This window comes from Saccharomyces mikatae, assembly GCF_947241705.1.
Source record: "Saccharomyces mikatae IFO 1815 strain IFO1815 genome assembly, chromosome: 7".
Classification (NCBI taxonomy): domain Eukaryota; kingdom Fungi; phylum Ascomycota; class Saccharomycetes; order Saccharomycetales; family Saccharomycetaceae; genus Saccharomyces; species Saccharomyces mikatae.
The window spans coordinates 430373-443980 of record NC_079262.1 but is presented as its reverse complement, the minus strand read 5'-3'; the positions used below and the strand labels follow the sequence as shown (position 1 = coordinate 443980).

The 13608-nt window shown below is 38.4% G+C and overlaps 7 protein-coding genes and 2 non-coding genes across 9 annotated transcripts; 3 read left to right on the top strand and 6 right to left on the bottom strand.

Moving 5' to 3' along the window:
- Nucleotides 1-179: 179 nt before the first annotated feature.
- On the bottom strand, nucleotides 180-1220 carry SMKI07G2100 (carbonyl reductase (NADPH-dependent); the record flags this gene model as incomplete). Its single annotated transcript, XM_056222679.1, has 1 exon — nucleotides 180-1220. The coding sequence occupies one exon, from the start codon at nucleotides 1218-1220 to the stop codon at nucleotides 180-182; it is 1041 nt and encodes a 346-aa protein (XP_056082346.1).
- A 738-nt stretch (nucleotides 1221-1958) lies between these two features.
- Smki_7.trna13L lies at nucleotides 1959-2072 on the bottom strand. The gene is made up of 2 exons: nucleotides 2035-2072; nucleotides 1959-2002 (listed from the first exon to the last, which is right to left on the bottom strand). It is a non-coding gene; the product is annotated as a tRNA-Leu (tRNA).
- A 2576-nt stretch (nucleotides 2073-4648) lies between these two features.
- HEM2 (porphobilinogen synthase HEM2) lies at nucleotides 4649-5677 on the top strand (the record flags this gene model as incomplete). The annotated part of the gene is made up of 1 exon (XM_056222678.1): nucleotides 4649-5677. One exon carries the CDS (start codon nucleotides 4649-4651, stop codon nucleotides 5675-5677), a length of 1029 nt encoding a protein of 342 aa, XP_056082345.1.
- A 230-nt stretch (nucleotides 5678-5907) lies between these two features.
- DPC13 (Dpc13p) lies at nucleotides 5908-6378 on the bottom strand (the record flags this gene model as incomplete). The annotated part of the gene is made up of 1 exon (XM_056222677.1): nucleotides 5908-6378. The coding sequence occupies one exon, from the start codon at nucleotides 6376-6378 to the stop codon at nucleotides 5908-5910; it is 471 nt and encodes a 156-aa protein (XP_056082344.1).
- A 427-nt stretch (nucleotides 6379-6805) lies between these two features.
- On the bottom strand, nucleotides 6806-7735 carry DST1 (transcription elongation factor DST1; the record flags this gene model as incomplete). Its single annotated transcript, XM_056222676.1, has 1 exon — nucleotides 6806-7735. The coding sequence occupies one exon, from the start codon at nucleotides 7733-7735 to the stop codon at nucleotides 6806-6808; it is 930 nt and encodes a 309-aa protein (XP_056082343.1).
- A 415-nt stretch (nucleotides 7736-8150) lies between these two features.
- On the top strand, nucleotides 8151-9050 carry RNA15 (Rna15p; the record flags this gene model as incomplete). The annotated part of the gene is made up of 1 exon (XM_056222674.1): nucleotides 8151-9050. The coding sequence occupies one exon, from the start codon at nucleotides 8151-8153 to the stop codon at nucleotides 9048-9050; it is 900 nt and encodes a 299-aa protein (XP_056082342.1).
- Nucleotides 9051-9469: 419 nt separating this feature from the next.
- On the bottom strand, nucleotides 9470-11098 carry RIM8 (Rim8p; the record flags this gene model as incomplete). Its single annotated transcript, XM_056222673.1, has 1 exon — nucleotides 9470-11098. The coding sequence occupies one exon, from the start codon at nucleotides 11096-11098 to the stop codon at nucleotides 9470-9472; it is 1629 nt and encodes a 542-aa protein (XP_056082341.1).
- A 1474-nt stretch (nucleotides 11099-12572) lies between these two features.
- Smki_7.trna12V lies at nucleotides 12573-12646 on the top strand. The gene has a single exon. It is a non-coding gene; the product is annotated as a tRNA-Val (tRNA).
- A 134-nt stretch (nucleotides 12647-12780) lies between these two features.
- ALG13 (N-acetylglucosaminyldiphosphodolichol N-acetylglucosaminyltransferase catalytic subunit ALG13) lies at nucleotides 12781-13389 on the bottom strand (the record flags this gene model as incomplete). Its single annotated transcript, XM_056222672.1, has 1 exon — nucleotides 12781-13389. One exon carries the CDS (start codon nucleotides 13387-13389, stop codon nucleotides 12781-12783), a length of 609 nt encoding a protein of 202 aa, XP_056082340.1.
- Nucleotides 13390-13608: the final 219 nt, after the last annotated feature.

Sequence of the window (13608 nt, the reverse complement as noted above, 5' to 3'; positions counted from 1 at the left end):
ATCTGCCCGAATAAATAACTATCTTGATATATTCTGACGTGATGAAGTAAACAAATAGCGCACATTAAAAACTCTTTAAATCCCCATCCTAAAACATTTATTTCTATATGCTATGTATGTCTATATTTACTTGATTAAGCTAATTGAGAGAAGTTTCCGTCAATGCTAAAACGTTAATCTTAATTTTGAACTTCCAACAACTGAGATGCGGTATCAACAATGCAATCTTTAAAATTGAAGAATTTGAAACCCAATAGTTTTTTGGTCTTGGAGTTGTCGCACTTGCAAGAATGTTTTGTCAAAAAGCTCGAACCGCTGCCTGGTTCACCAGCCGCTATCTTGCCCCTTAACTGTGGAAATTCCACATTCAGGATATCTAATACTTCTTGAGAGCAGAACAAATCCTCGCAAAGAAATAGTCTTTGGCCAGCACATTCAGGTTTCTCAAATGCAACTAAATGTGCTTTTGAAACATCCCGAACATCAATAAATGGACCACTGTAATTATAAAACTTGTCATCCACTTTAGAACTAACCAACTTGGCAATTATAGCCGAAGAACTATTTATTCCATTTTTGAGTGAATCAGTAAATAACTGAGGACCAAAAACGAATCCTGGATTGATGGTTGATAGCGTAAATTTGACCGTTGATTTATTTGCCTCGAGAAAATCCCAAGCAGTCTTTTCAGCAAACTTTTTGGAACCGCAGTACGCAGAAATAGCATTAGTCTGACAGCTTTCCCAAGTGTCTCTGTTCCAACTGTCCTCAGTGACAACGGAGCTGACGTCTTGCATATCTGCAGGAGCGGCAAGTGCAGCAACAGAAGAAGTAATGACGACTTTTTCAACAGTATCCGCAGCATATTCTTTGATTGCTTCCAGAATGGATTTGGTACCATTGACAGCCGGAATTAAAAGGTCTTTTTCAAAATCAGTGGTGTTGAAGTGGACCGGAGAAGCTATGTGCAAGACAACTTTAATCTCTTTACCACGCCTTTGGAAAGCTTTGTCGAAAGCGTTTGGAGCAGCAATGTCTTCGACGATCTCCATTGACAGGTTGGGATTATTATTGAATTTCTTCAACAAACCTTCGTTTTTTTCTTGCGACCTACCTGAACCAATGACCTTGTAACCTGCTTTCAATAAATCTTCCACAACATGTGAAGCAATGAAACCGGTAGCACCAGAAACGAAAACAGTCGTTTTTTCAATAGTCATAATTGTTTTGCTGAAGTGTTTTCTATGATCGATTTTGACTTAATTATATATCCGTGTATTAATATTTTTTCACTTTTTCAAACATCAATTAACAGAAACCGATTGAGTTACCAAAGCAAGCTTTTCATTAGAAAAGTCCTCGTAGTTATAATATATTGATTTCTCTCTTGAGGTTTTCAATTGATGATGGTCTTTGAATAAGCTTTGCCGAGTTAACCAAGCCGAATTGAGACAAGCCCGAGCCAAGCCAAGCCAGATCAAAAATACACCAAATTTATGTGATTTTCATCTTCATTTCAATGGTAACGTTTTTTTGTGCTAGTAATCGCCATGATTTCTAAATACTTCTTATCTTTTGAAGACCATTCTCTTTCTTAATTTTTTGTACATAAAGAATACTCTACGATTTAGACAAAAGGAACTGATAGCGTTCGCCCAACTTTTTATACGTTTTGTAGTGCAGCTTAGCCTGGTGGGCCTCCATTCTTGTGTATATTTTATTGCAGGGTTACAAGGCGAAGAAAAGTGCGGGAATTCTCACTTTAGCTCCAGAGTGAAATTTCTTACAGGAAAACTATGTATCCAACGTGCATGTTTGGTAGTTACCATTGTAGCTTTAAGTGATTTCGAAAATGGACTCAATCGGTATACTGCGACACATCCAACGTGATGTGAGCGTTAATATTGAGAAACTCTGTGCCTCGTGATTAGTATAATAGAAGTTGCAACAAAAAAATATGGTTGCTAAGAGATTCGAACTCTTGCATCTTACGATACCTGAGTATTCCCACAGTCAACTGCGGTCAAGATATTTCTTGAATCAGGCGCCTTAGACCGCTCGGCCAAACAACCACTTATTTGTTGAAATTGGTGGTATCTTAAGATGAGATACCTCAGTATGATAATACATCATTCTAAACGTTCATAAAACACATATGAAACAGTCTTATAACGAAACGAACAGATTGAGCAACATAAGGAAAAACTCTGCCTTCCTGAGCTGAACTAATCAAATGTATAAATACCTGAACAATTAGTTAGATCCGAGATTCCGCGCTTCCACTATTTAGTATAAACCATATCTTATATAATATATAGGATAAGTAACATCCCGTGAATTAAGTTGATAAGTCGTTTTGACAATAAGTTACTTCCCTAAGATAGTATATTAGGATTGTCAGGACACCTCTGTATTACTCGAGCCCGTAATAAAACAGAAATGTTTTTTTGTAGCGAGCTTACTTATTTAGGTAGAAAGGGAATTTTTGGTCTACATTTAAAATTGGTTTTCATTTCCGTTTGTCGGAATAAGTGATTACTACTATACCTTTATTCGTATAAATTGGTGTAGTTGATGGCGAACATTCTTTAACATGATAGTAATAATGTTGGGTGAATGAATATAAACATTCCTATGATGATACCAATTAAATTAAAGTAGGCAAGTTCTAATAACAGAAGTTCCTGCAGTAGTAAGATGAAGATCTATTAATCGATCAGAACTTAGTATATAAAAAGATGAGCTATCACCAAAAGCTTGGCATTAATGTTCCGAGTTATATTTGTGAGATGAGAGTGGATTCTGGTGTAATTGTTGGTATTCCATTTTTTAATAAGGCAATAATATTAGGTATGTAGATATACTAGAAGTTCTCCTCGGAGACATAGGAATCCCATAAATGGAACTCGTAACTCTACACAGTTCTATAAACATTATTATCATCGTTTTATATGTTGTTGTTCATTGATCCTATTACATTATCAATCCTTACGTTTCAGCTTCCACTAATTTAGATGACACCGTATATGATAATATACTAGTAACGTAAATACTAGTTAGTAGATGATAGTTGATTTATATTACAACAGTTTGAACCATTGGGTTTAACACAACCAATCAGCGTGTGTTTTGTATGCCTCTCTTTTATAAACTAAGAAGGAAGATTAATATTTATTAGGAATTTTAAAATAATTATTACAACTTACAAAACTACTGATTATCAACAATATCTATGTATCGTCTTTCATTGTAGTTTCCTACAGTACTGCTATTTGTATGTTTTGATAGTTATTACTGGTTTGGACAATGTGTCTTCGTTCGCTTCAGGTGTAGCTAGCGATTACCTTTTGAGTAACTGTTAGTGTTTTATCTGCAACATAGCAGTTACCATTTAATGGTATTGACTTGCGCAGTGACACTTCTGTTGAGATAGTCGACACTGGAATTGCAACGTACCATATGAATTATGTGAATGTAGTTTGTACATGTTGGAATGAAAATCAACTAACGTCCATCAACTAGTAGTCATGCTATTAGCGTATTTTTTTATACAGTGTTAAAAGATGACATAAGTTCTGAAAAGCTGACATCGAAGTTTGTGAAAGCTGAAACGCAAGGATTGAGATACCTATATCCTCGAGGAGTAGTTCTAGTATATTTTATATACCTAATAATATTGCCTTTATCAACAATGGAATCCCAAAAATTATCTCGAAATTCACAAATCTCTCAGTAGAGACTATTTATGTGAGCAGGACACCGGTTACAAAGGGTGGAGATGATGACTCGTTTTCTACAAAATGAGCAGGGCAAGACGAAATTTCCGAACTATAATTCTACCTCTATGTTTAGGAGCTTTTCCCAATCATATAATCAAAACGACGGCCACATTTAGTCTCACATGGCGCTTAATTATGTTTAATTTTGTCTCTCCTTACGTACTTATATGGCATAGCTTAGAGCGCTTTCACCACTTAAAATCCATCTCACATCTGCAATGTATGGTCAAAATGAATATGACTAAATCGTAATCGAAGAGAGTACTTATTAATGGGGGAATATTTTATTAAAGATCAAGGTAACTTTATTGTTTAGTTCTGTGCGGCCTTGTTTTAAGCATTGTAAAGAAAAATATCTACTCGGTGATTCATGTCCAAGGTATTGAGATACATAGATAACGATAACTATAAAAAAGTGGGAATAAGATATACACATACATATCTGCAAACCAAAAATAAGTGTCACCGTTGACAGGAAACATCACTCGAAAATTTGGGTCCACTTACTCATAAGTTAGCTATTCCAATAAATATTGTAACTGGGCGTTTCAAACATACAAGTGTATATTACTCCAGGATTGATGATCAAAGTCATTCAAAGGCGCTGCCGAAAAAAATTGGTAGAAGATGAAAAAAAAAATCGAACAACGGGTAAACGAGCAATCCTTATTCGGTGCGGTGATTGGCCTGAGGCAACATACACTCTTGATTTATAAAAAAAAGCAAGTGTGTAGGTTGCTAGCAAACTCGGTGCGTCATTCTATTGTTCCTGATTTATTGGCCTATTTAGCTATATAAAAAGAAAATTTTGCAATTTCCTTAAATTGTGACTTACTCTAGATATCCGTATTAAGAAAACTGGTAAAACCATGCATACTGCTGAATTTTTGGAAACTGAGCCAACAGAAATTTCATCTGTTCTAGCTGGTGGTTATAATCATCCATTGTTGAGACAATGGCAAAGTGAGCGTCAACTAACAAAAAACATGTTAATTTTCCCACTCTTCATTTCTGATAACCCAGACGATTTTACAGAAATTGACTCACTACCCAATATCAACAGAATTGGTGTCAATAGGTTAAAAGATTACTTGAAGCCGTTGGTTAGCAAAGGTTTACGTTCTGTGATATTGTTTGGGGTGCCTTTAATCCCAGGTACCAAAGACCCAGTGGGCACAGCAGCTGACGACCCGGCAGGGCCAGTTATTCAAGGTATTAAATTCATTCGTGAAAATTTTCCTGAATTGTACATTATTTGCGATGTATGTCTCTGTGAATACACTTCTCATGGTCATTGCGGGGTCCTGTATGATGATGGTACCATAAACAGAGAACGTAGTGTCTCTAGATTAGCTGCTGTGGCAGTTAACTACGCCAAAGCAGGTGCGCATTGTGTGGCTCCTAGTGATATGATCGATGGTAGGATCAAAGATATCAAAAGGGGCTTGATAAATGCAAATTTAGCTCACAAGACCTTTGTATTATCATACGCAGCTAAGTTTAGCGGTAACCTGTATGGTCCTTTCCGTGATGCTGCTTGTTCAGCTCCTTCCGATGGTGATAGGAAGTGTTATCAACTGCCTCCTGCTGGTCGTGGTCTGGCACGTAGGGCATTGGAAAGAGACATGAGCGAAGGTGCTGACGGTATTATCGTCAAGCCTTCTACTTTCTACCTAGATATTATGAGAGATGCAAGTGAAATCTGCAAAGACTTGCCAATCTGTGCCTATCATGTCTCAGGTGAATACGCAATGCTACATGCTGCTGCTGAGAAGGGTGTTGTTGATTTGAAAACAATTGCTTTCGAGTCTCACCAAGGATTCTTGAGAGCAGGTGCCAGATTAATCATTACTTATTTAGCTCCTGAATTCTTGGACTGGTTAGATGAAGAGAACTGAATGGAGTTCACCTTGTGAATAGTAACAATAATGATGGTAATATGACAAATGTAACATTGCTGGCAGCAAGCTCCCGTTTGGCAGGTCTAGAAAATACTAGGATGCGATATAATTAACGGCATAGGAAAAACCTTATAATGCTCACAATAGTACTTATGTAGTAATACGTAATATATATACACGGAAGGCATTAGCAGAAAGTGTTGGTTGTTATTACTTTCTACTTGTTTTCACCTCTCATTTTTTTTCTCCAATCCCAAAACGGTCATTAGTGGGCCTAATTGGTCAGGCCCCAACTGGATGCCTGATTTTTCCAATTCCAATTTAAACTCCTTCATAGCATGTCTCAAGTCTCTATCCATTAAAATCTTAATCATTTGCCATGGTTTGATCGTGTTTTCTTCACTGGCAGAAGCTGTATCTAAATTAACCAATTTTTTGTCGATCATGATATTACTAACATGTTCTAATTTTTCCAGAACGTTAGGTTTCGAATTTATTTCGTCCATGAGTTTTTGTACTTTGATATGCGCATCAATCTTTTCATTAGGCTGTCTGTTGTCCCAAGATTGGGCATAGTTTCTCTTCGCATAATTCCAGTAGGGGTTCCTTAGACTGTGAGTGTAGTTGCTTACAAATACATTTGATACTTTTTTCGAACGAGCAGCGTTAGAGCTTTGCTTCCATAGTACTCTCAACATTTCATAAGACTTTGGTATGTGCTTTCTGCTCTTCTTGCTTACTTTAATTCTTTATTATTCGCTTCCTGGTTATATTTGAAGTTACACTTTCTTCAACTCTGTCGGAGTGCTATCTCAATGCATAGAAGATCAAGAAAGAAAACAAGAAAATCATAAATAATACAAAGTAATTTGACAGAACAAAAAAATACACACGAAAGAAACAGAAGAAAACTAAAGCCAGGGGCTTATATATGTATATACATCTTATATGAGTTGGTCATTTCTCCAAATGAAGCGTAGTCCCATATGTTTGACTTTTATTTCATTCTTTTAAGATCCTGCTTACCCAAATATCAGCATGAACACAGTCAGAAAATGCAGGTTCTTTTGTCCCCTCTTTTATCGTTTCATTTGTTCCGTCCTTCGATTGTTCGTTTGCTTGCCTTTAAGAGAATTTCCATCTGTTACCACATGCCTCACAAGTACAGAAAGTGGTCAATGGTTCATCTGCAGATCTCGTTTGCAATTGGTAATAAGACACCTTCTTCTCCTTACATTTACCACAAGTAAATCTGTCAGTAACTGACCTTTCTATAGTAGCACCTTGTGCATTGAATAAGTTTTGTTTAGCAATTTCTTCGATCTTTTGCTTTAAAGGTGCTGGAGCCAAATCCTTGGCATCGCACATAGCTAAGAATTCGGGAGTTATATCACCGTTGGCAATTTTATGTTTGAGATCTGGATTATTTTTGGAGATGATGTTTGAGTAAATTATACGGTACCTGGCCTTATAGGCGGCTTCGCTGGTGTCACAGTTGTTAACTTTATTCATTTCACCTTCTATAGCTTTGGCAGTGTGTAAAATAGATTGAGGAGGATGTTCGCTTTCTTTGGCCAAAACGTCGTAAAGTGCCTTTAGTACCTGATCACGTAATTTATGGTGGTATATTGCTGTATCCACACCATCATTCTTACTATTTCTTGGTTTAGTGCTGACATATTTGTCCTGTTTTGTCGCATCCGACTGGGAAGAGGAAGGTTCTTCCAAACCATTCACAGAGCCATTTACAGCTGTCTTGTCCTCCACTTTAGCTGGTGCATGATCTTGATGATGTTGCTGCGCTTGTCTGGAACGCTTATTTTTGTTAATTGCGTCTTTCCATGAGCCAATCATTTTTTTCACAAGCCTACTGATCTCTGCATTCGTAGACTTTTTAAATTTGTTGACTTCCACACCAACTTTTGTTTCTCTCAATAGCTTTTCAGTGGGCACGAATTCCTTATCCAAGACATGTAAGATTTCCAGAACCGCTGCATCATTACTTTTGTTCTTTTCTAAATTCTTAACGTGCACCAGAACTTCCTTACTATCCATGACGAATACACCTGTACTGATTGGCTAAACTGTGGACATTCTACTGCATGAGTACTTTTTTATTCGATATTTTTCAATAGACAGTCCCATCATCGAGTGATCACTTGGTTCCATCAGCATAACAGGGCGGGTAAGAAATGAAAAATTCCCTAATTAGTTTGGAATTAATACCAAGAAAGATGTATAGTCTTTGGAAGAGTTGTTTTGAAAAGATCAAAAAAGCAGAGATAGTTCATCGAGTCTTCCACGAGGTCATTATCAGTACTATAAGAAAATTTATAAACTTAGTTGAGTCATTTTTTAACAGGCAACAACGTTTACTCTCTGGGGAACATACAAGATAAAAGGCTATATACAACCACATTACAAACACAATTATCATCAATAAAGCAGAAGAAAAGGCCAGAAGAACAGGATGAATAGACAAGGCGGTATGAATGCAGGAGTACAGAACAACCCACCATCTCGAGTGGTATATCTGGGCTCTATACCGTATGATCAAACAGAAGAACAGATCCTTGATTTGTGCAGTAATGTTGGGCCTGTGATCAATTTGAAAATGATGTTTGACCCTCAGACTGGTAGATCAAAAGGTTATGCGTTTATCGAATTTAGAGATTTGGAATCTAGCGCTAGCGCGGTACGTAATTTGAACGGATACCAACTAGGTTCTAGATTTTTGAAGTGCGGCTACTCCAGTAATAGCGATATATCTGGTGTTTCACAGCAGCAGCAACAGCAGCAGTATAATGCCAGTAATGGAAATAACAACAACAGTAGCAACGGTGGAAATAACAATAATAACAATGGACCTGATTTTCAAAACAGCGGGAATTCTAATTTTCTGAGTCAGAAATTTCCCGAATTGCCCTCTGGTATCGATGTCAATATAAATATGACCACTCCTGCTATGATGATATCCAGCGAATTGGCCAAAAAACCCAAAGAAGTACAGTTGAAATTTCTTCAGAAGTTTCAAGAATGGACAAGAACACACCCTGAAGATGCTGTTTCGCTACTAGAGTTGTGTCCTCAACTGAGTTTTGTCACAGCTGAATTACTGCTAACGAATGGGATATGCAAAGTGGATGATTTGATCCCGTTAGCTTCTAGGCCACAGGAAGAGGCGTCGGCTACGAATAATAACAGCGTCAACGAGGTGATGGATCCTTCAGTGCTCAATAAACAAAAGGATCTACTAAAACAAGTGTTACAACTGAATGACAGTCAAATCGCTATCTTACCTGATGACGAAAGGATGGCTATTTGGGATCTAAAACAAAAAGCATTAAGGGGAGAATTTGGTGCATTCTGAAACGAGGGAGTTCAGAAAAAGACAATTAGAGAAAAAAAGAGAAGGGTCCAGCTATGACGAGGCCCAGACTTTTCTATTATACTGTCCATGCGAAGGGGCTGAAAAGATATGATGTATAACTTACAACTTAATATCACAACGGCTTTACTCTATCGTGTCGTTTCTATAAATATAAGATAATGTTTAGCATTGCTACTACTTTTTTTCTATCATTTGGCTTTGAGCGCTAAGGTTTTGTATTTTAATCATTACACGTACTTAAATACACATAACGTATATAAGTTTAGGTTTTGCGGGTGCTATGAGGGGTCTTTGGATTATTTCATAATCATTAGTATAGAGAAAAAATGCAAACATGATTCAACCGACTAAATACGCAGAAATAAAGCGGCAAGTATGTGGGTCGTTGCCCGCTTCTTCTAATAGTCATCACAGAGGGGAGGATCGCTTTCTAATTGTTGTAGTCTCCTCCGTTCAAGTTCTTGCTTGTCTTCGGAAGGTATATCAACTTCACTATTTGGGAAATACTTCGGAACTGGGACATCATCGCACTCATATGCATTTAATGGAGTTAGCCATTCTTTTAGATCCGATAAAGGACTCTGTGGGATCCTGGTTGAAGATGGAAGAGGAAAGTACGTATCGTATCGCTGCTGTTCGGATCTCGTTGTTCCTATCACGGTCTCGATAGACATGCCTGTAACATTTCTTAGTCTTTTCAGCTTTTCTACATTCACCATGTCCTTGAAAAATATACTAGACTCATAACCCTCGGAATCGTTTTCCAAAGTTTCCGGGCTGACCATTCGTAGCATTTTCCTTTGAATACGGTTGATGTTATTTTCTACACCCAAGCCGTTTTGTTCTTCGATGGGGGTTCCTATTATTTTATTAGATTCAGTGTAAACCACGTTCTTTTTTGATAAATTGACCATCACCTCAATGTAGTACTGAAAGGAAAAAAATTTACTCACAGTGGTGAGTGTGGAAAATGCATCAAGGGGTACTTTCAGATAAACTCTAGATTGAAACTGCAGCGTTTCAGGGTTGATATATATGGGGGAGATACTTTGGCATATATCTTTTCTGAAGGTCTCCATTGGGTCATCTTTACCTGCACCGTCCACCCTACATATTCTCACCAAGGTGGTCGTAAGACCTGCTGGGGCATAAAAAGGTTTATAGTGGTCAATCCTTACATCTATGGGAATGATTTCACCTATCATGAACCCAGCCTGCGGTATATCTACGGATATAGTTACCGTTTTGTTTGGTAAGGGGGGTGTTTTAGAGTTTGTTGAGCTTCCAGAAGAATTAGAGGTGTTAGACTTCTGAGTTAGCTGTGTATAAGATGACGATGCATCCTCTGTGGATTTGCCCTTTTTATTTTGGACCATGGAGGCTGATTGTAACACTACTGTTTTGGTCTTTGGTTGAGGCAGTCTCGATACGTCCAACGGCACTATAACTGCAAACTCACGTTCACACCTTGCTTCTGGTTTTTTCAATGCGTTGATATTATTGAGAGACTCCAAGGAGGAAGTGAGGAAATATGTTATCGAGCCCCTTTCAAACTTTATAGAGCTCAACATTCCCTTGCCTCTTGGTATCTTTATTCTGAAGGGAAACCTGTGCTCACCCTTGCTTAAACCATTAAGAATAGTAGCTTTACCAATGCACGGTTTCTTTTCTGTAGTTGAAAAATCTGCTTTCACGTAGTCCTGTCCATAAAGAAACGTCGATTTCTCCAAGACTTTCTCGATTCTCTTATTCTTGGAGGTTGGACTGTTCCCAGTTTTCACGCGAACCTCACATACTAGCGATAACTTGATGGCCACGTTGGTAATGTCTCTCTTGATGTCGATAACAACTTCGCCAGCTATATTTTCACTGGGCTTCCAAACTCTGTGCGCTTCATTTATATCTATGCGGAACTGCCTCACGTTATTGTGGGCCAGCATACTGTTGCCATAATTGCCAGCGATTCCATGACTCTTTCTCTTGGAAGATGCCCTTGCTTCTCTGTTCCACAGCTTCAGTAAAGACATTGTTGGGCAACGTTACTACTGCTGATGATGATGATAGTGCTATTGTTATAGTACCGCACTTTGCCTATGACGCTGAACTTGTTCGTGTGTGCGGTGATGCGTATTCGGGGATGTATATTTTCTTCCTTTTTTTTGCTTGTTACTCTTGGCTCAAGTAAGCTTAGACAATACCGCCATGTACTTGACAGAAGGAAAGTAGAATTAAAGGTAAAGAAAAATATATGAGGCTAACAAAATGTCACCTACAGAACTAACCTAACAGTAATAACTTTTTCAAACCTGTCTTTAGAATCGTTACAGAATAGTCAAAAAAAATAAAAACAAGAAAACTGAAATAAGAACATTGAGTAAGCATTAGAACCAGAATGGGAATAAGAGAAAAAGAAGAGGCTTAGGCGCACGATATTATATCATTTGTTAATTTTAATATGACAGAACACAGCGAAGGGAGACAGGGGGAAAAAATGGAAGAGAAGAAACTTAAAAAAGGCCAAGGAAATTCCGTTACTTGGCATTCAGTGGTGCTTAAGGTGCGAGCTGCAAACTGAATGGCGATTTTCAGATTCCCCGATTGGCTTTTTTCTTGGCAAACGATATGAGTTACAGAAGACCGCGCGTCTTCACGTCACAGCGCAGCATAAACCGAATAAACAAATGTGGTGCCACCATCTTCGGCGCATTCGCCCAATTGCCGATGGCAGTCCGTGGACTAGCGGCTTAGCTGGTAGACAGAGGTATCCTAGACAGACTCGTTCTGGATTCAGTTCCATCGTGGCTCATGCCCGCGGGACGCCCGTGCGAGAGCAATTATGCGAACGCGAGGCCAAGCGGGCTAAGATATAGACTAAAAATGATCGTTTGAATATGGATAAAAAATAGACCGAGCAGGGCCTGTACCGGACTACGTCGCATTCCAAATTCAGCGTCATTGCGGATGGTAGAGTAGACACAATTCCTTGATAACTGTATGTATTCAACGCTCGTTGGCGGTGGGTACAGCTTTTCAGATAATGTGCTGTATGAAGTTTGAAGTTTGAAGTTTTCTAGAAGGCGTAGACGAGGGGCGCTAGCTATTATGGGGCGGAGATGGCTTTTTTTGTAACGATAATGTTGGCGAGGTTGTACAGATGATTACTCTAAAGCTTATGCCAATGTAAATATAATATAAAACAGCGAGTCTAAGCGAAGGTGTCATTGTAGAAATAGGATAGTATACAGCAAACAGTAACATCTATGTCAAAGGTGAAACACTAGTAAATACTTGGAAGGGTGATGGTTGAGTACGGCTGAAACGAACAGAGGTACACTGTCCAAAGCGTTGGTTACAGCCAACGTAGGAGTAGTAGTGTTCTGCGAAACCACAATGCGAAAGAGGATACATAGAACTAGTGAAACAAGTTTAGGTGTAGATCTCAAGCACCCTTGATACTGCAGTGAGTTGGCTCTTTTCTACCATGAGAACCAAGAAAAAGTTGGTTTCGTGGTCTAGTCGGTTATGGCATCTGCTTAACACGCAGAACGTCCCCAGTTCGATCCTGGGCGAAATCAATGCTTTTTTTAAAGCAAGAGAAATACAAGCGGCGGACGCTTCAGACGGAGGAGAGGTGCCATTAAATGAATGATTCTTTCCTTACAAGTTGCTTGTTACTTGTTTTAATTTTGTTAAAAAAAAAAAATCTTTACTAACTATATATCAGTTCGGTAAGTAGTCGTTCAAACGATGTGTTATGAGAGACAGGGAACGATTTGAGCTTTTCTGTTTGAGATGCCCGTAGACCAGCTATCAATCCTGTTTCAGTGGGCACGCAAGACCATACATAACCCAACTCCACAAACTTATCTGCTATTTGCTGCTGATGGTTGTCCATCAAAGAATCATTAACACAGATTATGAGAGGTTTATTTAATCGAAGAGAATCCAATATCGAGCCTGTTCCGGCATGTGACACTACCAAGTCTGAATAATCACGTATAGTACTTTGCATTTTGGTGGAAAAATCGAATCCAATCACTTCTAACTTCCCATCCATTAAGGTATACTGCCTTGCGCTGTGGTCACAGCCAAGCCTCTCAATTGGAATCATCTTGTCCTCTTTTTGGCCCCCATATTCTTGTACCGTATTCTCAAATTCGGATCCGTAGTTCCTCCCAAACTGAACAATCAGTCGCACAAACCCATATTGAATCAATTCTTGGCAAAATCCATTACTCAACACGCATGAGACGAGCTTTGGGAAGGGTATCGTTGCGCCGCACGTAACGAAAATCGTCTTTTTCTCTATAATACACATTATTACAAAAGTTAACGTTCAGGTTCCTTGTGTCAGCCCTTCGAGTCTTCAGATTTGTTTTCAGTTTCCTTTCTTCTTTCGTCAAGTTTCTAGCAGGATGAAATTTCGCACACTTTTACCCTTATTCTTATTCGGAAAATTTCGAGTTTTAAAACTGTTTAAATGCGAACAAGGTGGCAAAAGTTGTAACATCAATAGTAGTTAGGATAGGCTCAGCTA